The sequence below is a fragment of the Amphibalanus amphitrite genome, unplaced genomic scaffold, assembly GCF_019059575.1.
Source record: "Amphibalanus amphitrite isolate SeventyFive unplaced genomic scaffold, NRLGWU_Aamphi_draft 000367F_arrow, whole genome shotgun sequence".
Classification (NCBI taxonomy): Eukaryota; Metazoa; Arthropoda; class Thecostraca; order Balanomorpha; family Balanidae; genus Amphibalanus; species Amphibalanus amphitrite.
The window spans coordinates 128,898-155,189 of record NW_024881861.1 but is presented as its reverse complement, the minus strand read 5'-3'; the positions used below and the strand labels follow the sequence as shown (position 1 = coordinate 155,189).

At 49.9% G+C, this 26,292-nt stretch overlaps 1 protein-coding gene across 4 annotated transcripts; it reads right to left on the bottom strand.

Moving 5' to 3' along the window:
* Positions 1-634: 634 nt before the first annotated feature.
* LOC122389672 (mitochondrial carrier homolog 2-like) lies at positions 635-24,491 on the bottom strand. Of its 4 annotated transcripts, none has more exons than XM_043381912.1 (9): positions 24,331-24,491; positions 19,631-19,819; positions 18,573-18,657; positions 18,017-18,138; positions 15,170-15,354; positions 13,987-14,173; positions 4,624-4,712; positions 3,088-3,217; positions 635-1,216 (listed from the first exon to the last, which is right to left on the bottom strand). In XM_043381912.1, exons 2-9 carry the CDS (start codon positions 19,796-19,798, stop codon positions 1,148-1,150), a joined length of 1,035 nt encoding a protein of 344 aa, XP_043237847.1. In that variant the 5' UTR covers positions 19,799-19,819; positions 24,331-24,491; the 3' UTR covers positions 635-1,147. The 4 variants fall into 4 exon arrangements, with proteins under 4 accessions (XP_043237847.1, XP_043237848.1, XP_043237849.1 ...); XM_043381913.1 differs by having other exon boundaries at positions 4,624-4,691; positions 24,331-24,490; XM_043381914.1 differs by lacking the exon at positions 24,331-24,491 and adding an exon at positions 22,049-22,206 and having other exon boundaries at positions 4,624-4,691.
* Positions 24,492-26,292: the final 1,801 nt, after the last annotated feature.

Below are 26,292 nucleotides of genomic sequence, written 5' to 3'. Positions count from 1 at the left end.
TTACCGTGTGCAAATATTTCACCGGATCTTTATTGACTAAATGAATTTACATATCATGCTTCCACTGGGAATTATAATGGATTCGCACCTCTGCATTGTCAACTGTGTCTCGAAGCTCACGTCATACCATAATTCTACCTTTCACGCTGTGGCGATACGAGTCCCAGCGTTCGCACATTTTCCTGATGGGCGTTGCCGTCGACTACCCACGCGGAACACGATATAAAATCCACGGCGTTGTGCCTCTCTTCCCATTCGTCCTGTCTCATCCCACCATTTCCCACGGTCTTAGTGACCGCCCTATCCGGGAGTCAATATCCCCTGGAGCTCGTTTGCCGGAGAGGGTAGTTAGGCGGCGCCCGGGAGTGGCGTGGGAGAGACACCTGGCTCAGCTCCACGCCCACTGACGGCACCCGGCTAAAATCCGGCTGAAGCTGCCCCAACTTGTACGTTAACGGATCTGCTGAGTACCCGGCGAGAAGTTGAGAACCTCCAAGCACCGCATGAGAATCGTTCGACCAAAAGGTGAGAACCAACTGACCCTACACCGCACTTCTGCGTAAATGCCACCTCAGACATTCAATTCTCAAATCTTGCGTATTAATTGTAGACCTCCGACCAAAGCTCCACGGGAAAGACCTATGTGCGTATATTTACGTGAATTAGTTGGCCACTAAGTAGCATTGCGCCGCGCTATACACGAGAAAGCCGCATTGCGCCACATTACCAAAGACCGGCGGGCGCAGCACCCCGTTTCTAGTGGGATGCTCGTGCGGCTGGGCGGCGCCCCGATGCCCCGGTATGAAATCCCCACACAGCACACTGGCGGGCGCCCGGCCACCCCTCGTCACACACGCGTCACAGGGGGCAGCGCCGCCGGTTATCACCGTCCCTTCCCGCGCCCCCTACAGCTGCGGGCGCCCCGTAACGGCAGCACAGGTGCGGGGGCTTCCCATCCAGGGGGACACTTCCCTCTGCAGACCTACTCTCTCCCAGACGGAGACTTCCTAGCCCGACTGGTGCTCCCTCCCCTGGTTACACACAGACACACAGATGACCCGGCGTTGGGAAGGTCGGCAGAAGACCGCCGTAGAGCTCGTTCGGTGTCTGCCAGTACCGGACATTACCAGTAGACAGGGCAGGCGGATCACTGCAGCGGCGCCACGCCCGAGCCGGGGTAGTTACCGACGGGCACCACACGGCCGCCCAGTACCACCTGAAACACGCGCAGGAGTCAGTGGAGCCGCGGGTCAACATGGTCAGTGAGTGAGGTCTGAAGGAAGACATGTCACACCGAGAGGCCCATACGTATCATTAGCATCGAGGACACCCGTTAGGCCAGCGTGGAACCCGACCTAGGCTACCCTACTGCATAGAATTTATCCAACTGACCGTTCTACCCAGTCCGCCCGGTGACCACAGCGGTCTATAAAATCCAACACTCATTCAGTGTAATGCTTTTCAGTGGTCTGTCGTTTATCGTTCGCATAATTAACAGCCTCAAATCCCAGACAGCTCAGCCCAGTTCACAAAGCTGGTCCAAAGTCCACGAAGCTCAGTCCATTCCGCAAAACTGGTCCACAGTCCACACAATACGCCCACATCCCACACAGTTGGTCAACAGTCCACAATCCACCCACATCCCCCACACCACCAGCCGCGCGTCTCCCGGTCGCAGCTGGTCGGACCCAGCGCTCCATTTCACGGCCCATAAACACAGGGCGGTCGTCCACCCAGTCAGTGTCACCCGGAGCCGACAGAAGGCCGACCGAACGGGCCAGCTCGGATGGACGGCTGGACGGGATGAATGCTGAAATTGGTACGTCTGTAACCCGGACACAGGTGAACGGAGCTATGCCTACGATGGTGGCTCCGTTCTCTGCCTGACGTTACTATAGGGTGGGGTTAGAACAATCAGCGACTCTCAGGCATAAAGATAAAGTATGGAGAGGTAGTAGTTAAGTACCCGTTCATCAATAGAACTCACGATCTTCAATAGTATCTAGACAGCACGATCTTCAATAGTATCTCTTGGTTATTATTAGCATCGTGTACCTGGTAATTCAGTCTCAGTATACTAAAGAAGTTCCCAAGTAAATCGTAACTTGGTAGGCCTGTTGACAGATTTGGACCTCTAAACATATTCTGCTCCGTTCCATTCTCAGGACCGTCATCATTACCTGCCTTCAGTTCCAGACAGAAAATGCATCAGACTAGGTCAGACCGCCCAGATCTGCCATCTTCCGGCTTCTCTTCCAAGATCCATTTCCCGTTTCCGCCTCATCCTCATGCGCAGCAATGCTCTTTGCCCCATCCGTCTCTCTAATTCGATCATGCATGCCTCACATTGGACCTCGTGCCTTTCCCCAGAGCCCGCACGCTTCGACTCAGACCCCGGCATGTGTGTCTCGCTTACAAGCCCCACCTACAAACCCATCCTCACGTCAGACATGTCTCACTTCAGCTTCGCATGCCCCCCTATCGCCCTACTACATCTAATCTGTGATCCTATCTCCTCAGCTCTAATGTGTCTCACATGTAATCCTATTGCTCATGTCTCACCACCGTTGTCTTTTCAATGTAACTAAAAAATTTCAGTATGAGCGACCCGGCCCGGCCTGGCCCGACCCGACCCAGCCTGTAACGCTTTTAAGAGGCTTACATCTCAGCAACGGCTATGCCGACTGACTTGCGGTCTTTTCCGTTGGGTAGTTCCATCCTTCTACCCAGTAATTGACTACTTAGGTGACCATCGCGACGTGTGCCACGTGAAAAGTCAGCGGTGTTCTAGGTTGTTCTGCTAAAATAGCGGCTTTGAACAACCTATATCTCAGCACCCGCTGGGACGATTAATTTGCAGTAATATTCATAGACTAGCTGATCCCTCCTACCCAACTCCGACCTTATTATACTCCGACTCTCGATGCATGTGGGTGACCCCCACTGCATGTGGAAATGCAAACTGAAGAGGTGTCAAGTTTGTTCCCATGTATGCATTAACCCAGAGCCCGTCTCATCGTCTCACTACCTCACTTCACCTCACCTCACCACCAGGCACCACCTCACCTCATCGTCTCACAGTCTCACCTGCGGACCGGTATAGTAGCGGAAGAAGATGGATCCTCCCCGTTTGAGCTGGTTGCCGGCGCTGAGGTCCCGCCAGCAGTCCACCCAGGAGGAGTAGTGCGGCATGTACGGCGGCGAGCCGGCCACCAGACTGGAGGGGGGGGGGGGAGGGGCGAAATAGTCAGTAACGGGGCATGTACGGCGGCGAGCCGGCCACCAGACTGGGAAAAAGGGCGGAAATAATGTCAGTAGTGGAGCATGTACGGCGGCGAGCCGGCCACCAGACTGGAGGGGGGGGGGAGGGGGCGAAATACAGTCAGTAACGGGGCATTACGACGGCGAGCCGGCCACCAGACTGGAGGGAGGGGGGAATTAATGCGGTCAGTAGTGGGGCATGTAGTAGGGCGGTGTATCAGTCACCAAGCTACGGACGGAGGGGGGCGGGCGGAAATACGATCAGTAGTGGGGGGTGGGCGTGAGACGAGCAGCCATGGGGTTGAGACTTGTGGAGGGACAATAAAGTGGGGAGAGACTGAGGAAGGTGGTAAACAGTCAGTAAGGGAACAGTTTTGACATGGAAAGGGGCTGGGGACTAGGGAGTCTGTCACGAGGTTTGATAATGGGAGAGGGCCAAGACGACCGGTCACGGCCTCAATACTGAGAGAGGTGTCTGATCATCATTCAGGGTCGAGAGACTCGAGCACGTGAGAAGGTTCGATACATTCAATAATGGAGACTGACGGAGAGGTCAGGCAGTCAGTCACGGCGGTCGGACCACAGAGGTCATACCGTCACGGATGCGTCGCGGGTCAAAGGGTTCACGGGAACCAGTCAGGTGGGTGCCGTGCTGTAGTAGCTAGTTGTATAATGAAGTTAGCGTTGAGAAGAGACAGCTGGGCTTCGAGCAGTACCGGTAATACATTACCAACTCGGCGGATAAGTTAATGCAGATCGGGTGGTGGGTTCTCCCGGGTCATGGGGAGCATTCGATCAGGGTCATTGGTACACGTGGTGGGATCGGGGCCATCTCGAAAGACAGGCAGATTGACTTACCAAGAGAAGGGTCATATCAGGTATCAAGCAGGGTCAAAACGGATCGCAAATGGAGGCAAGGCAGCTGGCCATCCTGACATGTAAAACAGACCACACGTCCAGCTCGCATCTGATGCGAGTCCATTGGGATATATGGCGTCTGGGCAGGCACAACGGAATCGTTGTCCGCCTATTACCTATCTCACAGGAGCGTGTTAGATCAACCAAATATGGATGACACTACAAAGAATCAAACACCTTAGGAAACCGCCCACCAGGATATTGTTGGCACACCTCACATCAATGGCCCTTATCCCTCCCACCTGGCTCAATTCATTAAACTCATTCATTCATCTCAAACACCTGCAAAATACCCCCTTCGGCTCCCATGCAACATCCCAATCCCACTCCAACATGATTCATCTAGTCCTGTTCATCTCATTCTGATTCATCCATCTAGTACATCTATCAACCGTCCCACACCACCACACCCACCCTTGGACCTCCTCTCCGGCTCTCACTCACCCCGAGTTGGAGACGGCCGAGCAGGTGCTCACCACGTGGAACGGATAGGTGAGCGCCGAGCCGATGTACTGGAACACACAGCAGTACGACTACCATCAGCGCAGTCAGGGGCCGTCCCACCGGGTAAGGACAGAGCGCCGGGTTAGTACTTAGTACCGCGACCGGCCCCTGAGCTCAAAGCGCAGCCGCCGGCACAGCACTATGGTACAGCCTGGTGTGGATACAATGTGCAGATAGATACATACAGTGGCGTAACGGCCGGTGACAAGGCTATGAGCACATCGAGCTGAAAGCTTCCAAAAGCTCTTGATACCTTATGGTACAATTATTTGCACATGAAAGTGATAAACTTCACACACTTGATTGAAAGCACAGACATTAAGGTCATACTTTTATACTTTTTAGCCATATTCTGCGAAATATGAACACAACGACATAAAAGGCCGCCATACCGCACCACCACCCAAAAACATCACACAGTTCATATGCCGAGGTACCAAGCAATAAGGTAAACAGCCATTCACAGCAGCTTTACAATACGAAAGAAGTCCTAACATTAAAGACATTCTTTCGCAACATCAGGTTTCTCAGAATAAAATGGCAAAGGTACACACTACATAAGGTGAGACCGTTGCATAACTGAGTCACGCTGTAAAAGAACACATTCAAACCAGAATGGGCAGTGGGCACCGGGCATATTCTTAATGTTTTGCAAAAAGCGTAGCCAAGCCCCTAGTCTTAGGCAAACACCCCAGAGAAGGTAGACTAGAAAAATAAGCTCCTGCGGTCCAATGTCGTTCTACGAACCCCTGTAGGTCCCCTGTGCTCACTATAGGAGCCCCAACCCCTGGAACGTCTGCTTCTCTCTGTGAGCTCCCGTACCATAACCATCAACCCCTGCTCCGCAAGTATCCATGTCGCCACTGGACGTGATCCCATCATCCCAGACCGCACGCGCGTCCCATCTAGTGCGTGGGTGTCACAGGGGTAACTACCGCCGCTCCTGGAGGCACGAGCGGACGCAAACGAACCGTCCCCTCGGGACCATAGAGACGCGTCGTGGTCTGCAGGAGACCTTCTGCTAACGACTGACAGCCGGTGGTGCAGGCAGCGGCGGAGCGGAACGGTGGAACGTGGGTGGGTCGGCGTCCGCTCTGGACGGGAATGGGTAGTTGTTGGAAGAGAATGACTAGCTCGGGTAACTAGAAATGGAACCTAGAGCGACGTCACGTATCCAGGGGCAAGGGTTGCCGTCCACTGGCGACTGACAAATTTTTCGTGGACTTTCCAGGTTGGCAGATGTTGTTATCCATTCGTAAACGAACTGAGCTGCCAGACATGCCTTCACAAGCGACTCGGGTTTTCAAGCATCGTTCATCATAGAAGACTGCGCTGTCAGAAACGGTCCAAAAAGCGTCCTGGACTGTTACGCGCGCAGAGCGATGACGGGGGATATAATATCACGACGGCGAATGAATTATCCCTTCACCATCCCTGACTGGACTAGACCGCTCATCTCACACCAGCCACGCAGGGTGAGATGGGATCACCGTCATCACCGAAACCAGGGAACATTACAGGCGAGGATATCTCGCAGTCTCACGTTAAGACGGTCTGCCAGCGCCCCACTGCCCATCAGTGGCAGAGGAATCAACACGTGCCGCGGACGGAAGGCGATATCCGCCACCCTGACGCCAACACGCCACAAGTTCGGCGGCCTAAGTGGAAACACTGAAGATGATGCAACTTTAAATTGGCTAAACTTGTACGGAAGAAGGCGATTGCCTCGAGACCTACGCCGATAACTTTTAATTCAATATAATCATAGGGCTGCAGGCTGTATCGTTTTGGAGAAAAATATTCAGCAAAGCTAGACATACAGATCACCAAGGAGGTGCATAGGATGCTTTTAAGACTGGCAGGTAAATGCATCAACTTATGTTACCCACAGCTGGATCAGGAGATGAAAATTGATTGGTGATTGTCATCGGTTGCCTCCGTGTACCTTATGTTACATTTATTTTGCAATTATTACAGCGAATGTCCAGTAAAGAAGACTGGGTTTTCATTTCAAACATGATTAAGTGCAGGATTGTCTACAGTGCGATACTTATGAGTCATGAGCTACCGAAGTCGATCAAAGTCATGCACAACTATGAAATCCAAATCACCAGCCCCAGGGAACCCACCTCCAAATGAATCGACAGATGGAACTACCGGCGTTTACCAACCACCCGGACGACTATCATGGACACAAAAGTGATGCAGTACAAACCCACAGGTACCCAAATTGGATTGAGACCACAAGACCCCAAATTAGTGGGGAAACTGGGAGGTGAGAAATATGACACAAATTCGCACGGCGAAAGACATTGGGTAGTCCAACACCAGACACAGCATCACCCATGCCCGTTTACCACAGATAAACTACGTTAAAAGAAACCCCTTGGACGTTCATAAAAAAGACTACGGAGTAATATCCATTTTGAAAGTAGTCACCACGATTTTAATTTGATGCACACTAACCGCGTACTAAGTAGTAAATTAGGCCGATAGCAAACAGCTCTTTAGGCGACAGCGAAGCAACAGCCCGCGCAGCTTTAAATACAGCTAAAGCATGCAGCCCAAATTACATTATTTAATCATACACCAGCAAAACAAACCACCGAAATGTGCTAACTAGGAACTACGCTAACTACAACTTAGCAGACACGCTAAAAACAAATAAAATAAATGACCCATGACATGCTAACATGCAAATTCTTTCAAAATATAATCATGCAAAGCCAGAGGATAGCTTTACAGCTACGATGAAACACCGCATTCACCCCCTGCTAGTGGTCGACACAAAAACCTGCAATTATTATTATTATTATTATTATTATTGTTTATTCAGCATCGTCATGCGACAAAAAGATACATACCCCCCCCCCCCACCCACCCACACACACAGTTAATCAGCACTCAGGAGGTTAGTAGTCGTAACAAGCGCCGCGAGGCCTGACAGTTGCTTGCCAAAACCATCTTCAAACTGTCTACAAGACCACTTTCTTGGAGTGGTGCCCGCCGCCCGGACTATGTCGTGATCGACGTACCCAGCAGCGATGTGCATGATAGCGCCGAAGTTCCCACCACACAGATTATATACGTGGCCAATAAACGACCCATCTAACTGCTCGGGGTACGTAGCAAGTCTGGCCAGTCCAGTGACGTAGGCTTGGCGAAGACGGTGGTCAGCGCGGAAAGCATTACGGAATGCGCGGAGGGCATCACCTCGCAGCACCTCACCGATGCGAGGCACCCCAGCAGCAATCAAAAGAGCCGTATGGTGCGCAGAACGCGGCAGACCCAGCGCTGCCTTGATCAGCGAAGCCTGTCGCGAGTCCAGACGCTCAATGTCGGCGGAACTGAGGGGAGCCGTCTCACAGCCGAAGATCAGTGCCGGCAGCACTACTGTCTTCCAGAGGAAGATTTTGTCAGCAGCAGTCAGGCGGTTGGTGAAATTGCCCAGGGGTGTGAGGCCATAGAATGATGCACAAGCACGCCTGATGCGCTGAGCCACGTGGCTGTCTGTGCTGAGGTTGTCATCAAGCACCGTACCGAGGTGCTCGGTCGTCTGCCGGATCTGCAGCTGCTGTCCTGACAGTGTCCACCTCGGTGTGCTCGTGAATAGTTCCTGTCCAAATATAATACAATGGCTCTTGGTTTTTCCCGGTTCAGGGTGAACGAAGTCGAGGCGCCAAGTAGCCGCGAATTCTCCCACCATCTGCAGCATTGCACCGAGGTCACGCGCGTTCGCAGATATAAGGAGAATATCGTCAGCGTAGCAGATAGCGGGTACGTGCTGGCTGTGTAGATATGCTCCACGACCGCTGCGATCTAGGACCTCAATAAGAGGTAAGAGGAAGATGTTTGCAAGGGTTGGCGATAAGATGGCCCCTTGTCTGGTGCCCCTGCAGACCAGGAACGCTTCAGATGTGGCGCCACCAAAAGTCACCCTTGCAGAGAGGTGGCGGTACCAGGTGACCATGAGGCACCAGCAGTAGTCGCTAAGATAATCTTCCAGACGGAAGAACAGACCGTCATGCCATATTCGGTCAAAGCATTTCCTCGCGTCAAGGTTTGCGACAAAAACAGGAAGACCCCTGGCTCGATTCTGCTGTATGGTCTCTCCAGCCAACAGAGACGCTTGCATGGTGCCCCGATTGGAGATAAAACCAAACTGCAGATGATGAGGTTCAAATGAGGCGTTCAGTTCGTCTAGCACTAACAGCTCGAGCAGCTTAGATGCGCAGGTTGTGATTGAAATCGGTCGATAGTTGTCCAAGCAGTTAGGGTCCGATTGAGATTTCTTCAACACGGGTACAATAACGCTGTCAGCGAAGGTAGCTGGCACGCTACACGTGGACAGGCAGACAGAGAGAAGGTGCGCCAGGGCTGACAGGAGACAAGGCGACTGACCATAGAGAAGGTGCTCCGCCGTGATGCCGTCTATACCAGGTGCCTTCCCACGCTGTAGCCGGTGAATGAGGCCTGCTACTTGTCCAGCTGAAACCGTTCTTTCGGATGCATCGTTACGGATTCTCCTTAGTCGAGAATCTACATGTTCAGCAATTTGGAGCTGGTCCAGAGTCAGTTGCCTGTGACTATCTTGGTGCACAGTCTGGAAGTGGGTGCGGAAGTCGGCGGCGGATAGATCAGAGGCCGACTTGAGTCCATTACGCCGTATCTGTTGCACACGTCGCCAGAAGGCTGTCAGATTTTTGTCACGGCGGAGCAGTCGGAGAGTGTGGGCCTCGCTCTCGATCCGCGTCACTGCTGCACGTCTGCGGGCGTGACGGTAAGCAGATCTTGTAGCCTGATAGCACTGTGCCACTGCTGAGAGGGTAGGACGGCCACAGTTTACCCATATCTGATGCCAGAAACGAGTGCGATCCCGCGCCACTGCCACATCAGGCGACCACCAGGGCTTCGGGGGACGTCGCGACTTGGAGCATCCGGCGATTCGCGCAGCGGTATGTATGCATCGTGTAATTGCTTCGTCAATCTCATCCGGGGTGGCACCGTTGGTGAGCTGATAAGCACCAATAAGCTCGTCCAGAGAAGACAAATATATCTGCAGTTTTTCTGGACAACTCCAATCTAGTACTTCTGAATGGATGGAACCCATATTCAGTGGAGGGCTGGAGACATCGAGACTGGTGCCAGCTGAGGCAGACGGCAGCACCACGCTGCAAAGGACCGGAAGATGTGGGCTCAGGTTGTCCACACAGGGGGCTACGATGCGACAATCATGAACTTGAGGTACCAGACATTGCGGTACAGCGATGTGATCGATGTGCGATTGGCCGTCAGCTCGAGCATAGGTGTACGCCACTGGTTGCGAGAACCGGAACTCGGCGACTGTCAGTCCGTGGTCGTCCAATAAGTCTTGCATTAGAAGACTCAGCGGAGAGAAACCCCGAAGACGGTGCCAGCCCGGTGGGCGCAGTTCTGGTGACAGTGGTGGCAGAGCACAGTTAAAATCGCCTACAAGCACCACTGGAGCTGAGGGTCTTAGCGAAGAGAGTAATGCATCAAGCTTCCCCGTCAGGATTGTGTACTCTTCAAAATTTACGGCAGATGAATTCCAGTATGGCATGTAGCAGCCAATTATCGTTATAAGAGGACGGCTCAGCTCCACAATCGTAACTCCACAGATACGAGAATCATTACACTCTACAGCGCGAAATGTGCGCCCCGCTTGACGGCGGCAAACAAAAGCCACGCCACCGTGGGGTCTGCCATCTCCAGTCCCTGGTGGTAGTTCCATGGCGAATTCTTGAAATACCTGAAATTCTTCGGAGCTCAGAGAGGAGAGTGCATGCTCCAGATAAGCACCCTGGGCACGGGCTAGCCAGGTTTCGCATAAAAATAAGATATCACATTCAGGTATTAGACAGTCGGCGATATACTGCGCTCCTGCGAGAAATCCTTCGCAGTTATAAGTGCCCAGAGTGAGGCTCATGTTCAGAGTTACTTTTGCGTCCACAGCATTACGGCACTCCGCTCTGTCATGCTTCACAGCGGTGGCAGCAGGACAGGGATGGCCCCCAGGAGTAGCCATCTGGGCGCTATTCCCAGGAGGTGGCCTCTCGTGCGCGCTGATATGGCCACCCACGGTATCCGGATCCGTCACATTGCGAAGCAGTCGCCCTCCAGCCGTTGCCACCGTGTGTGGCGCCTCCTCTGACGTGACGGGAGGCAGCTGGAACCCAGGGAGCGCCGGCGTCCTGTTCGCTGCCTCGACTAGGGGCGCCTGGGCGGTGAGAGGCGGCTGTTGCCCAGTGTCCGTCTCCATCACGGCGCTGATAGGTTGACACCCATGCATTGTCATCTTGGTGTCCATGGTATCTAGCTGGCACGAATGGTCCATAACGGCGCGGCCTTTCCTCTTCCCAGCCACCGTCACCATGTGTGGCGTTACTTCCGTCGCCGCCGACAGCGTCGACCGCGCTAGATGTACCGACGCCGTGAGTGCAGTCTCTGTTCGGGGCTCTGGAGCGCTGTGAGGTGACTGCTTCCCGGCGGGTCTCATCTTCGTCCCGGCGTTGGGCGGCCGCCGTCCAGGCAGTGTCACAGTGTTCAATGCCTCTGACCACATCACTGTAACGGCGCGGGGCCGTCGCCTGCCAGTTAGCATTGCCATGTTCAGTTCTTTTTGCAGCACTCCGGGTCGTCTGTGATCTTCCAGATGAGGCCGCAGGACGGCGAAAACGCTGTCCTCGGCGCCCAGTGTTCACAGGGTGAGGTAAAAGGCGCACAACCAGGCCAGTCGGCCAGCTGGACGGGTCCAATATACGATCGGTGTCCTCAGCATCAACCTCAATCTTGAACGCCTTGCTTACAGAGGCAGCAGGACCGCGGCGTGACACCCTTTGGAAATCATGGAGATTGCGAACAACCGTCCAGACCAGACTCCGCACGTCACTGTCAGCAACATCCACACGGAAGCCCTCCAGGATGAACTTCTCCTTCCGAGATTCTTGACGAGGCGGCTCCTGAATCAGAGCCGATGGGGGACCAGAGCCGGTCACCATGCTCTGTCGCCGTGTCGGGCCGCCTGGAGCCGCGGCAGACGTGTCGCTGGTCGGTGCCACAGTCGGCACTGCTGCTTGACTGTGGTTCGCGGGCTGCGCTGTCCTACGCTCAGACACGGTATGCGTGTTCTGCTGCTCTGGCTCACTGTCTGAATCGCCGACCCGCCAATGCAGGGCACCAGCGATCGCCTCACCCAGGGCACGCAGATCCAAGTTGGCGGCAATCTCGCGGGCGGCGGTGCGGTCAGAGTGAGCCTCTTCAGTTACAGCAGTAGCAACATTAGCAGCGGACCTCGCATCGCTGTCATGTCGCCCCGGCTGCACCTGTAATCCAGGGGTGACTGGCCGGCGTGGCTGTGGGCCCTCACGGGCTAGCAGTCCCTCTACAAGGACCTTCAACTGATCAATCGTGTCATCTCTAGCAGCACATTCTCTGCGGAGACCAGTTATTTCCAGTTCCAGCTGTTTCAGACGAGTTTTGTAAGCATCCTGGGTAGCTTGACGAGCGTGAAGCTCCCTAATTTCATTCTCCATTCGCAGCTGGGTGGATATGATCGCCTCGAGTGACGAAGTTATCGCGCTGGGGCACGACATGGCAGAGTCCGAGGGCGCGCTCCGGGTGGGACCGGGGGGTGGCAGGGGATTGCGACCCGCTGGCTTCAGAGTGGCAGCATTAGCACGCTGTGTCAGCATACCTTGAGCCGCCGAGTAGCCCAAGGTCCAGCAGTCATCCGCTAGGCCAGCCAAGTTGCCGGTAACACGGCGGCAGAGAGGACGGCCGGCGACAGCCGGGATGACCGCAGACAGCGCAGCATGCAGCAGTTCTCGGAGCTCTCTCAGGTCGGGTTCGTCCATGGATGCCATGATACAGCACACCGCAGCTGGGTCGTAGCGCCCACTGAAAATGCAATCCGACTCAGCGATTAGACGTTTCTTGTCGGCTGACGTCGCACTAGTGGGGATCAGCTGGTCCAGGGTCGGCGCCCTCGCGCTCGTCGCCACCCTGTCGTGGGATGCTTTGTCGTCATTCTCGCCGGTATGCGTAGAGTTAGTCGCACTCGTCAGCTGTTCGGGGGTTGCGGTAGGCTTATTGGTGAGAGGAGAGATAGGACAAAAAATGCTCTTCGGTACAGTTTCTTCAGCGTCCGTAATCGTTGATGCTACGATTTTTGCCTTGCTTATCCTGCTCCGTTTGGTCTTTCTCGCCACAACCCATTCTCCCACTGTTTGATCGTAGCCACTAACCGAGGTGTCAGAGTCTGACATTATTGGCTATAAGGATCTCTCTTCAGAACTAGCACGAGACTTACTACTAAAAATCTAGAGCGAACTAACGCGGTGGTGAGTCTAAAATTTCAAAACTGGGTCAAAATAATCAATTTTTTAAAGCCTATAATTCAATTATTTCACCATTCAACTCAACTGCAAGTACCACCAAAATATTCTACGTTAAATTAAGATTCGTTTCATGCTTATCTCAAAGTCATTAAGCAATATCAAAGCAATAAAATTGTACAAACCACATTCTGATATTTTCAGGGCAAATCAAGCCGCTATAAATTCTCCAGGCATACATATGCAGCCCAATGTAGTTATTATTATTTCTGTAGGCCGCTTCAGGGACAGCAGTCGAATGAACCGCGGTATCCCTATTCATATACCGAATTAAAAAGGGAGTCGGTGCCTACATCATGGCAATCTGTCAACATTGATTTCCTGGTAAGGGCAAATGGTGGACGACTTATTGAACTATCTGTTAAAACTAAATATTCAAAACAATTGTTAAATCTGCAGAGGCCCAAAAGTAGTTAAGTACCACACCACCGCTAAAACCACCAGTAAGATCTCTTTGAAACACTAGGGAGTCGACTTATAAAAATTGCTACATTGATATCCCTAGCTTGTTTTACTTGCACTGGCTCAGAGTACGCATTTTGCATCCATTGCTTTGAAATCCCGCTATCATACCAAATCACTGCAAAAGCTGTGGTGTAAAGTACTTCTTAACTGCTGAACTTGACTGAATCCATATTCAGTGCACAGTGAACAAATGGCTCTTAACTTATAAACTCCCTCATGAAAGCACTCATCATACTCATCCACTCATCCATCCATCACGTTTGATTCACCATAACATTACAATAAACCACCATGCTATATCAAGCGCAATTATACCTCCCTCCCCAGCACAGTACACACTACACAGTACACAGTGCAACTGCACACCCCTACAAGCTCTATGCACAGCCCCTGCAGAGGCCGCCACCGGCGGGTCGCTACATACAGCCATCGTCGAGCCGGTGTAGGTCTTCAGCTCCTTGTCCTCCACGACGTAGTTGTTGACGACGTAGGTCAGCGAGGCGACCAGCAGCGCCGACAGCAGGTCGCCCAGCAGGCGCGGCACCAGGCCGGCGAAGAAGCCCAGGATGCCGTTCTCCTGGTAGATAGAGCGCATCGAGGAGAGAATGCCACTGGCGGAGAGAGAGAGAGGGAGTTTAGCGATCTGGCGGCCCATACTATAACTTAATCGGATACTCGTGTTGCGGTCATACTGATACTCTTTTATTTACGGTGCTTCATATGGAGCATGGTTCGTAGCGATTCCGCATTACCCAGGCGGTGAAACAGGACTAAATCTGGACGCAGAAGAAGACTCGCAAAAACATGGCACGTTAGATGCATAGAATATACAAAAGACAGGATAGGAGGAAAAGAAAACATTCATCCGAAAGCCACTGAACAATTCAGATGCATATTAGGTCATGTACACCGATTGCTGCAGGCATGAATTGTCAACATAACAGATGCATACAGATTTCATTCATAGCCAGCAAACATATATAGTGCCTTTTTGTTTATGTTTTGCACGTCATGCTAGTTCGGAGCGGAACAACGCAAAGAGTTGATTGATGGGCTGTGCAAATGAGCCGATTTATATTCCACGCCGACTAACTATCAACGAGCATCAAACAACCGCATATGTATGACCTACAGATAACATGTGTTACAAGTTGTCAATCATCAGCTATGCAAATAAGCCCGGCTCCCGAGACAAAACCAACCCAGTACTGTCCCTGCCACCCGGTGCCAAACACATACCACCTCAGTGCTGGGTCTTCTGAACTAACCGCAGCACTCACTAGTTAACAGCTGCTGTGCTGGGTCCTTTGAGATTGCACCTTACGGCGCCCACACGTTAAGCGCTGCGCCCCCTGACCTGACCGAGACGCCCTCAGGCTACCTATGATTAATCTCTTGACCTGACCTGGGCATGATACTGGGTCTCCTGAACTCACCAATCATAATGCCTACCTGTGTTGTGTCTCCTGATCTGACCTTACCGCACCATCTACCTATGTTGCGTCTCCTGACCCCACCAATCATCATGCCTACCTGTGTTGTGTCTCCTGATCTGACCTTACCGCACTATCTACCTGTGCTGGGTCTCCTGACCTCGCCAAGCCTACCTGTGTTGCGTCTCCTGACCGATGAACTGGGCGATGCAGCGAATCTTGACCACAGTCAGGGGGTGGGTGAGGATGATGCACGTCAGCCGACCGCCCAAGTCGCGCAGAGTGGCCATCATGAACAGCTTCCTCAGCTCGTCCTCGGTCAGATCTTCCTCGCGCTTCCTCCGCAGACGGTCCTCCTCCTGGGGAGAGCAGAGGAACGGTGAGGAACCGAGCGTGAGGAATGACACACGAGAGGAGCGTGGTGACAAACGTTCTGGGGCCAAGTAAGAAACTGTCAGTGGGAAATCAAGAGATGATTGGGAAAATACGATTTATAACGGATAAAATAGCCGCAAGGTCTGATATCATTCGTGCGGCAATCATTTCCAGATTAGCTCAGTTCCTGCTTTTTCGGTCCATCATTCGTGTTATTCCGTGTAGTCTCCTCAAATTTAGAACATGACATATTCGTTCCGAAAAGGGGTAGGTAGATAACTATTAGCACGTAATAGTATTAGTCAATTCACTAACCCAAACAACAAACTATTGACTGAGGCATAGCTGTCATCATGATTATACATCGCTGACATAAATTCTGCCGAGAACCCGTCACATAAGCGATGTCATAGACCCATATGGAGTTCCTGCTAAACGCAACGCCAAATCTCAGAAGCGCACTCGAGTACAGCCCCCTAAATTAGCTGTGCACACATTGAACAAGATATCGCAAACACTCCACGCTATATCCTGCCGTATCTGCAGCAACCCGACTGCATTATACCACCACGTGGTTCCGAAAGCGTGCCAGTAATATACAACAACGTGACATAAGCTACAACGGAACTCCGAGCACCTGTGCGACAAAACGCTCAGTCAGCATGACAATGAATTTTGGGTGTGAGTCATACGCTGAAGGCAGTCACAACCATGCTAATACTTCTCGGCCTTGAGAATTGAGACGGGTGGAAGGGTTGATGACGTCATACTAAATTCGCGGAATACCGGAGCTGGTGTCTGCGGGTGCTCGGTGTTTCATGGCGAGTAGCATCGGCTGCTTAGAAGAGCCAGTGATGTCATCAAGGTCAACGACCGCGACAATGAATGGGCAAATGTGCCCGCTATCTTTCGCTACGTGTGTTTACTGGTTAGCGTCACTTCATGTGAAAACCATTTATAGGTGTAGGAAAACAAACGATGGCGGGTTTCGTTAAGAAACCAGACATGCGGGAACATGCACGCCATCGCTTCGGAACGGGTTAAACACGTTGGCAGCTTATACAATAACGCAGAGTCATGCTAAAGATTGTCATCGTGAAAAACACCTTCAACACTATCTCTATGCGTAGACCACTATATAATATATATCCAGGCAATGCCCAGGACACCTATATAGTGGACAGTGGTCTATGCTCTTTGAAATATGAGAGAGCACAGACCCATTGAGTTCAACACGACGCATTGCAGCAAAACTTTTGGCCCGTGCATTTTCCTCTCACCCGTTATCTCTGTGACCTCACCTTATGTGTTAACCCGCGCCGTGCTGGGGGGGGGGCGTTTTTACGCCCCCCCCCTCAGGTTTTTCGCAAATATCTCAAAAACGGCGGCGCTGCGCGCCGCCGTTTTTGGTACACGTGTTCCTACATCATTTCCGCACATGTTGTGAAAATTTCAGACCTAGGCCGTTCAAGGTCAGGTCACCAGGTCACGTCAAGTGACCTTACCTCAGAAAAAGTTCAAAGGCTCGCTATAGCTACACCGACTGAACGATCACTTTGAAACTTTCAGCGATTGATATGAGTAACAGTATGTATAAAATGTATATCTCGGATTTTTGATATCTGTGACCTAAGGTCAGGTCAATTTTGCGACCTCTCCATTATAAGTCAATGGGAGAAAATTGAAATGCGCCTCTTTTGGACGAATATCGTTCAAAACGCTCTCAAACATCGGTTCATAGGTAAACATGACACACTGAATAGGAAAAATGCACCTGTGACCCCTCTGTGTGCCCCTGAGGTCATCTCAGGTCATGAACGGTCGCCAGCAGTTTTTTGGCTATAACTTTTGATAGAGACGTGCTAGAGCGGTGAAAACACGTCAGATGTGTTCAGCTCGACGATACGGATCGACTGATATGCAACATGACCCTTTTCGGTCAGGTCATGACCTTGACCTGAGGTCAAATTTTCAAAATGACCTTTCAAGGTCAACGAATAGTTCATTCGACGCGTCTCGACGAGAGAAACACGATGCTGGCAAAAGTAATGTCATGGCGCTTATGAGTCAAAAGTTATTGACGAAAAAACGTTTTTCGTAAAAACGGCTATTTTTGGAGTTTTTGCCCTCTGGAGGCTAAACCGTTGACCTGAGGTCAAATCTGAGGACATTACTCAGAAAGGTCTGTAAAAGGGCTATCGAATGCGCTTTTCCGCGGCGCTGTAGCTCTATCGGTTCCCGAGATAGCCGTTGGCAGTTTCCAAAATGTTGAAATAGTCAACATTTTACCTTTGGTGACCTCTGGTGACCTGACCTTTGACCTGACCCAAAAAATGACCGAAGTGTTTTCGTCCTTATTTTTGACGCTCTTTCGATTGCCGCTTACCGCGTGTCGCTACGTGGCCCAGGAGCCGAGTTAGACGGGGGGGCGTGAAAACGCCCCCCCCCCAGCACTCGGCGGAAAGTTCAGGCCACCAGCACGGCGCGGGTTAATTGGGGCTTTAGGCCGCGCCGACTACTAAGATCATTTTGCGCCCATGTGACCTGACCTTAAATGTGAAGCGACTAGTAACGTGGTGGGAGGTACAGCAAGAGGTCTCCTCTCTCCTCCCTTTAACCTCCTTGCCTTCCTCTCTTTGACCTGACCTTGAATGTGATCCGGCTGGTGACCTGGTGGAAGGTGCAGCCGGAAACCAGCTGGCACACAATCCGGGATGTGCTGCCGCGGTACAGACCCCAAAAGCCGTCCCGCTTCCTCATGTAGTTCACTGGGGAAGAATACAAGACAAGGGATGTGTTGTGTATAGTAGTGACACGGCGGCGAGGCACTGATAAAGACAAAGGTAACGACGGGTTAAAAGCAACGGGTTATAAGGACTGAAGGGTGAAGCGAATCGCCGCTTCAGGCTTGGATCAAGGGAAGGACGAAAACAAATTTACATGGGGAATAACGTCGCAATTTGACTACATACATACATATGTATGTATGTACTGATCTGGATAGCACAGACGGGTCCTGTAAGGCTCCCATCACCTATGGAAAGACACTTCTGAATTTCAGTAAGCTCGCAACGTTAGATGGCTACAAAAAAAAAACGAAAATCAAACTTAATCACAATGGGCAGTGGTCATAAAATAATCGCACATCTAACAAAGCATTTCCACCGGTTACGATTTTAGGCTCAATGACGTTTCTACTTACTGTATTTGAAGACATTGGGCAGTCCCAGCACCGGCCGGCCAAACAGGGTCTTGGTCGGGGTGGGCGGCAGCGGCTCGAACCCGATCTGTGGATACCGCCAGAACTTACTCCGTCACCAAGCCAGAGCGTTCCATACGAGGTAGATGGCCGTCAAATATGCGCGGGTAAAGACCGGGGAAGATGACACGGGGCGGGGAAATACCGAAACATCCCGTGAGGTTAATGTGTCAAGACGCGTGCAGGTTAAATCTGAGATGAGCGCAATAATAGCGGCGGCTGAAGGAAAACCAGAAAGAAAATCATATTAGCGCCAGAGTCACAATGGCGAAGAACGAACGAATGACGAACAATAACGGATACCTACAAATGCTTAAATATTTCAGGTTACAATAAAAGTCTATTGAGCAGCTTGTATAGCTTCATGCTCGCCATCTCAGCTATCATTTAGAATCCCACGCCGGTTTCCGACCGTGGGCCAAAATAAACAGCGCAGAGACATCAATATCGCTGTCACATCCAGCCAAGGTTCTCTTCACGCCCCTCACCAAGTCAATGTGTGTGTGACCACTGACCACCCTGTGGTTGATAAGTTTCTAGAACCTGTGATAATGCTAACGAGTCTAGTGCTGGCTCGTCGCTACCCATTTAAAGCAGTTTTAATTAGTGGTTTATAATATCGTAGCACCGCTATATCATAATAATGCGGCATGCTACGCTGACCACCAAAGTGACCTCGATTGACCTGGTTGGCAATGGAGGTTTGACGTACCTATATCACGCAACGTCTTAGCTGAGTATAAAGAGCGGTGGTACGGTGTTACATCAGTGGGATTAATTTTCCGTCGTCATGACTCGACAAAATACTAAGCCATATAATACCAGACATTCCCGTTAAGTGCCAAATTTCCTGCCATCGCAATTTTTTTTTTTACCCCGCTGTCTACTCCAATTCACAAGCCCCAGCCCATTCCAGCCCATCCCATTCAGTTTTCTATCCCTGCTGTCTGCACAAACTCCATTCACAAACCCCAGCCCATTCCACGGCCCTTCAGTCGCACCTGCATCAGCAGCTTGGCGTTGTCGATGGGGCTGAGGGCGACGTTGAGGCCCAGCTTGACGGCCATCTGGTAGCAGATGTGCTCGTTGGCCTCGTCATAGTGATGGTTGGCCATTGGAGCGGTGCCGGCGGCGGCAGAGGGATCCTCGGGCCCCGGCTGATTCGGCATGTAGCTCGGCCGAGGGTGATCCTGGAGACACGCAGACAGGTTAACCCTATTAGTGGCAGGCTCCTGGCTACCCCATATTAGTGGCAGGGGGGGCTGTTTACGACCCCCCCTTGATATCTCGAGATCTAACCGACCGATTTTCAAAATTCAAACGGCATTCGATTTGGCTCAACGAGATCTACATTTCTAAAAAAAAATTAAAATGTCAATAGGGGGGTAGAGGGGGGGAAAACGGGCAAATTGCAGATACATTTTAGACTGTTTATCACGGCCAGGTTTCTGAACCAATCTTAACGCAACTTTTGCCGATCGATAGAGAATGAACCAGGAATTCACATGGATCCTAAAAATATGCATTTTCAAAAATCATAGGCGGATACAGATCATTGAGATTGGGGGTACACAAAAAGTATAGTAAATAAGGTTTTTGTTGGTACTGTTTCTAAAAAGGGTGGCAATGGTCTTGTTATGTTACAATTTTCTTATGAGAGAACGACTAAAATTGTATTGGTCATGCATAGGCGGTGTCAGGGCACCTATGTTGGGAGGTAAAAAATAACCCCCCTTTTTGGACGCCTGGATCCGCCTATTATAGCAAAAACGTGTCAAAAGAGGATGCACAATAACTTTGTATATGTTATCACATGACACCTTTCATTCACTGTTCGTAAAACTGGTGCAGCATCGTGATCTTCGCCCAAATGACTCGCTTCACGAATAGGACCCCCAATTCCCAGTGCTCTGGAGCCGCCCCTGGTAAAGTTATGAACTTGAAATTTTCAGGGAATGTGCCCAATTTAGTTTTAGGAAAAGTCAGAAAATTTCAGCATCGTAGCTTCAGCGGTTTCGGAGATATTCCCGAAAAACCTGAGGGGTGGATAAAAACAACCCCCCTGCCACTAATAGGGTTAAGTTAGTCAGTTAGTCAGTCGATCAAAAACATGGATAACAAAGCAAGGTTCACTAGTTTCGTTTATCTTGAATAAAGTGATTTTTGACCGATTCGTAGATTACAGTAGGGTGGCTTAATCAGTACAGTAATCAGACAAGCGGCACTCATATAGCCCGATGTAGTCAGGTACGGTTCAGGTGCCAAGGAAGAACAATATAAGTGCAGTTGCACGTCAGGGATGCAGCAACATATACTAGTTGTCGTATGACAGTCCCCAATGAGAACCAGCGCACCTGGCCGGGCTACCTCAGATCCGCTCGGCATATCTTACCGCGGCTACAAACTGCTGGGACCGGGCCGGACGTGAACAGACCCGAACTAACCACAGAGACGCCACGCACAGCACTGACAGCGCTTCACCAGACACTCGGCAATCCTCCCCGTCCCCACCCCCACAGCGTCTCGGTCACTCGGCACCGGCCTTTCCGGGAACCCGATCCGGCGAGGGAGGGGAAGTGTCCCCCCCCCCCTACCCCCACCCACGCCTGGCGACTCAACGCGCTCGCGTCACCGATGTCCCCGCCCACTTTGAGAGACGTCATCATGGCTCAGCAGTGCCGGTTCCGGGAAACGCGAATCGAAAGGGGCCGAGACGAATCATGTCTTTAAGTGGGCGTCCTTACAACATTCGTATTAAAATTACGCAATCGCAAGATTATCTCACGTAGGAAACACAAATGAAAATGGATCAGCAGTATGCAAATTGACGGATTATATCGTGCACGTCAAAGCTAGTCTCACGACTAGACGGCAAACACCTGAACAGAGCCAGCATTGAAGCCAAAAAAACACGCCACTGTTTAAGTTCATGTCCACCTTTGGGCTTAAAAACAGAAAACTTCGACATAACTAAAACCATTCACGACAGTGTAGCTGAAAATGTAACTTTGTTTTACTAGTTCGAATGCCCTTGGATATTCCCATGAGTTTCCTCTTAGAAAAGATGGAGCAAAAGATAACTCACGATGAAAGATACACACAAAACAAAGCGAATATGCCGGAAAGTTGTAGGTAATAAGAGAACAAAACAAAATTTAGGATCAAATAAATTTAAGTTTGTTGAAAGTATACAAAAGTTATCAAGATGAACAACGACGAACTCAATAGGCGGTCTCAGGATATGAAATGAATATGATCATACTAAAAAAGTTCAGCTTTCGGGACGGTTAACGATTGACTACAGCGCGGAAATGAGTCGAGCCGAAGTTAGAGATTGAAAAGAACAAAGATGGAAAGCCAAAAATTGAAGAGGACAGGACAGGTCTAACTACAAGGCAGAACTACAAATACTTATTCACATCTGGGGTATTGCAGACAAGGCATTGCGGAGCAAAGCAGGCGGGAAACCACACAGCGGACCAGGACACCCAATTCTTGACCGAAGAAACATCCATGGTTTCCGTCACTTCTGCTGTCGAGAGCCGACCACCCAACCGCCGCGCACACTGAACGCTCGACTGCCGGGTCAGCTGACCGCGACCCGCGCGGCGCCCGGTCACCGGTCAAGGTCATGCCCCGGGGGCGGATGGCGCTCGGTCGGCCCGGGTCAGCGCGAGGCGCCGGTCGCGGCTCGACCTCAGGCGCCTGGGTTACCGAAGAGAACGCGACGGACGGTGGTCCGACGTCAACAGTCCAGATTGACTGATGCGTCGTTGAATAGCCAGGAAAACAACAAACGACGGAGGGTGGGCGGAGGGGTGTGGCGGCTGGGACTGATTGACGTAGATTTGCTGAACGCAATGAAGCAGTGATTTTTGTTTTGTTGGGTTCAGGTTAGACCCTTTCGGTCCGACGAGACCATCTCAGGACCGGAAGGATAATAGCAATTAGGGGAGGAGATTGGTCTGGGCGAGCACCCTGGTAAGTCGCCGGGACTGAGCTTGTGCTCTAACGGGCATTCCCGCATGATATAGTTGCCCGTCCAGCCCGGCACAAGGGATTGAGATTTGAGCCTGAGGTATGGAGGAGAAAGATTTGAATGACATGAGGATGGAACCGACGGAACGGCGAAACAATGATATTTAAAGCTCAGTCTTTGTAGCTGATGCGAAACGGTTTGGCTTTTGTTTGGCTGATGAATCACATACTTAACAAGTAGTATTTGTGTAAAATGGCAAAATGATATTTTGAAACCCCTAGTTTTCATCGTTGTAGTGCTTTTATACTTATTATATGGTTTTTACCTGTTGCTTCAGTTTTTGTATTCTTGACATTTAAAAATTGTGAATTGTTATCAAATGTAGTGAAGGTAAAGTACAACAACACTATAGGTATCTGTGGTGCTGAGGATACCACTAAATGAGAATGATAGCAAGATAAATGCTGTATTCCTGCAAGCCATTGTTGCCTATCTGTTAACATTACTTGTGAATCAAATAATGATTAGCCAGCTGAGTGTGGGATCAATATTTTTATTTTCTGTTCAAAGTAAATCAATTTATTGATTGCCTTTCACTACCCTTCAGAATTCAGATTAATATGATCAAAGCAAAATCATTATGCTCAGTAGAGAGTTCCAACATTTATGTTCAACATTAGACATGTTCCTTGTTGAAACACCGGCTAATTCTTAAATGATTAGTGATTAAGAAATGGTGTACACTTATGCCCAAATATGGTAATGAAGAATCAATTTTTGATGCCTCCATTTTTTTATTCCAGAAGCCCAGTTTGCCCAACTGACTTCCTCATTTGTACTACATAGAAGGGTTCTAATGGCTAAAGTTGGGCCGTACTATTTTCTGGACAAATCGCCAGCTGGCGTCATATGATGGCGCTAGCAGAGCTTGTTATATATCAATGCCAGATACAAGTAACTTAATAGGTATCTATCTTTTAATTTTTCTATGAGTGCCTTTTTAGCATACGTGTTCATGTCCATCTCCCTCCATATTTATATTAATTAATAGCATAGGTAGCTATTGTACGTCGCCAGCTGGCCAGCCAGCTGATTTTATCCAGTTGTTAGTAAGGCCCCTAAATTTCAGACACCATGACCAAGGCCATTTATGTCATCCCATGCAGCAACATTACTAATGCTTATCTTTGTGCTAATATGCCAAAATATGCCTGGACTGTGAAAAGTGGTGCCCGGAGAGATGTTCACGGGCAGTGGGCACTGCAAACTGCTGAGTGCGGTGTGTGCACCAGGCGTGGGGGTTGGGGATAGGTAGGCGATTCTGACGTCACGGCTGCATGCGGTGGACGGTCCACTGTGGCCAGTCCCGACCTGCCACAGCCGTCGCTGTGTGCGGTGATGGAAGGCTGATGTAGGGACGCAGTGGGTAGAGCTTGGAGGCTGGGTGCGGTCCGACCACACACACAGCCCGTGAACAGCCCTCAGGCCACGGGTTAGTCTAGTACATATAGCTAGGTTTGAAAATTGAAATCATTTAATTTACAAACTTTCATAGCTGAAAAAATATTGATGTGCGCCACTGCCTGGGACCTGGGGTTTCTCTTTTTTTCAGAATCACTTAGGTACCTATTGCAATTAATCGACTTCATCTAGGTACCTATTGTATGCATCGATGTCAGTTACCAATGTCATCAACATTATAAAAATGAGATTAATACTCACCCAGATTTTTCGATGAAACCCCAACACACTCAACACATCCGAATCGGGAATAATCCAGCCCCCAATTCCCACACTCAATCAAAACAACACGCAATCCGCACCAATAATAACAGCGCCACAATCATCTATTGCGCACCGGTGCTTGTCACTGTTGCGCCGTTATGGGAATGAAAAGTGCAATGAAGGAAAAGTTTTCATCCGCTTTCATTTGCGATAAAATTTGACATCCATTCCCTTATTCATTGTGATGCAGCTTCAAAATTCTATTTTGGCAGAAGAAGTAAAAATAAAAGTCACTTTTGTTTTTATATATTCAACAGTAATATAGAAAAATGCAATAATTATAAACCTCTTGTAATATTGATTTGTGTTCAATAAGATATTTGCAGCATTTCTTGTTCAAAATGGATATAAAGAAATTTTATAAATAATTGATTTTCTTTGTAACCCATCAATTTCAAAATACCGAATCTAAATTGAAGATAGCAAATTAAACGTATAGTCAAATAAAAATGAAAAATACCTCAAAATTTGCTTGGAAGAACTATATGACGTCATTTAAAATTTCCTGGGAGATTCAGAATGTTGCTGTCCGTGCTGTCGAACAGATGGAAAATACATGTGAGTGAGTACGGTCAAATTATACTCTACAGCAACGTCCTACAATTTCTAAGGTTGCTAGTTACATAATGTTTACTGCACTGATGTGGTGATTGTCGAAGTTCCCATGGGATGGATGTTATTGATTTCTTTAACTTATGCCAATGAACGCAATAGGGACCGTAGGCTTGCGTCACCATACCTAGTGTACCTTTATTTCATTGTGCAAGGATAAAGAACCTTTGAATTGTGGTAGCCATTTCAATTTCATTTTTTGTCTGCTTGCAAAAGATCTGTATCCTTACAGTTGGAGTTGTGTTTTGCAAACTGCTTTATAAAACACTTTTTGCGTAAGTTTTTGCCCTGGGCAGTGGGCAGTGGGCGGTGTCTGTATATAGGGCCTTGGGCGGTGTTTCACGCAAGTTTCACGGCACTGTGCTGCTGTGCACTGCGTGTAGCAGTGTACTGGGTTTCCATGGAAGCATCAACAAACTTGGACATTTGCAAAACTGAAACTTCTCTCACCTGGTTCACTCACCTGGTGGGGTTCCCAATCTCATGTCTGCAGACAGGAAGGAGTAGGCAGGGATACAGTAGGAACCCGCAGACACAAGGTGCACCAGTAGTTGCTACTACCAGAGTGGAGTTCATGCTGAAGTTGTCTCAAAAGCCACATTCATACAGCTGAGCGCTGCAGTGCAGTGTTGTGGAATACTGGCCTGCCCTGTTGGTAGTTTCCTGTCCCATTTATTATATTGCTGAACTAATCTGAGCTGGGCTACCTGGTTGCTACTCAAGCACCCATGTTGCTTGCAGCTGGCATGTCAACTGAGTGGAGTGTTGATGCTGTGTTGACTAGAACCCTTTTCAGAAGACCTGGGTCCTGGATTCCCCTCAGAATTCTGTGCCAATTTTATTTTCTGATTATATGGATGCCTTCTATATATTTGAGGTGGTGAACAGTCACTAAACCAGTGGAAACTGAACCAATAAAACTGAATTGCGGACAACTGAATCAGTGGTGACTGACTACTAAGTCAATGACAACTGAACCAGAGAAGACTGAAACAGTGACAGCTGAACCAGTGGGCAAATGAACCAGTAACAACCAAGCCAGTGACAACTGAACCAGTGACAGCTGAACCAGTAAACATCTGAACTTGTGATAGCCACTGAACATTAGGTTATACTTAAGCATAGGTTTAGGTGAGGACTGAGGTTTAGGTTAGATTAAGGTTAGTTTTAGGTTGTGTTAGGCTAGGTTGAGTTGCGTTAGGTTTGATTATGATTATGAGTTAGATTTAATGTGAGCTTTTCCTGCTACCCAATGTGGGCAAGGGCCCAGATAAGTACTGGTTCAGC

Coding starts and splice junctions, on each gene's coding strand:
- LOC122389672 (XM_043381911.1), bottom strand. CDS start 22,144: ATGGATGTTTCTTCGGTCAAGAATTGGGTGTCCTGGTCCGCTGTGTGG. Junction 15,355..18,016: donor CCAGCCGGATCACATTCAAG/GTCAGGTCAAAG, acceptor TGCTCTCCCCAG/GAGGAGGACCGTCTGCGGAG. Junction 4,713..13,986: donor ACACCGGCTCGACGATGGCT/GTATGTAGCGAC, acceptor CGCTGATGGTAG/TCGTACTGCTGTGTGTTCCA.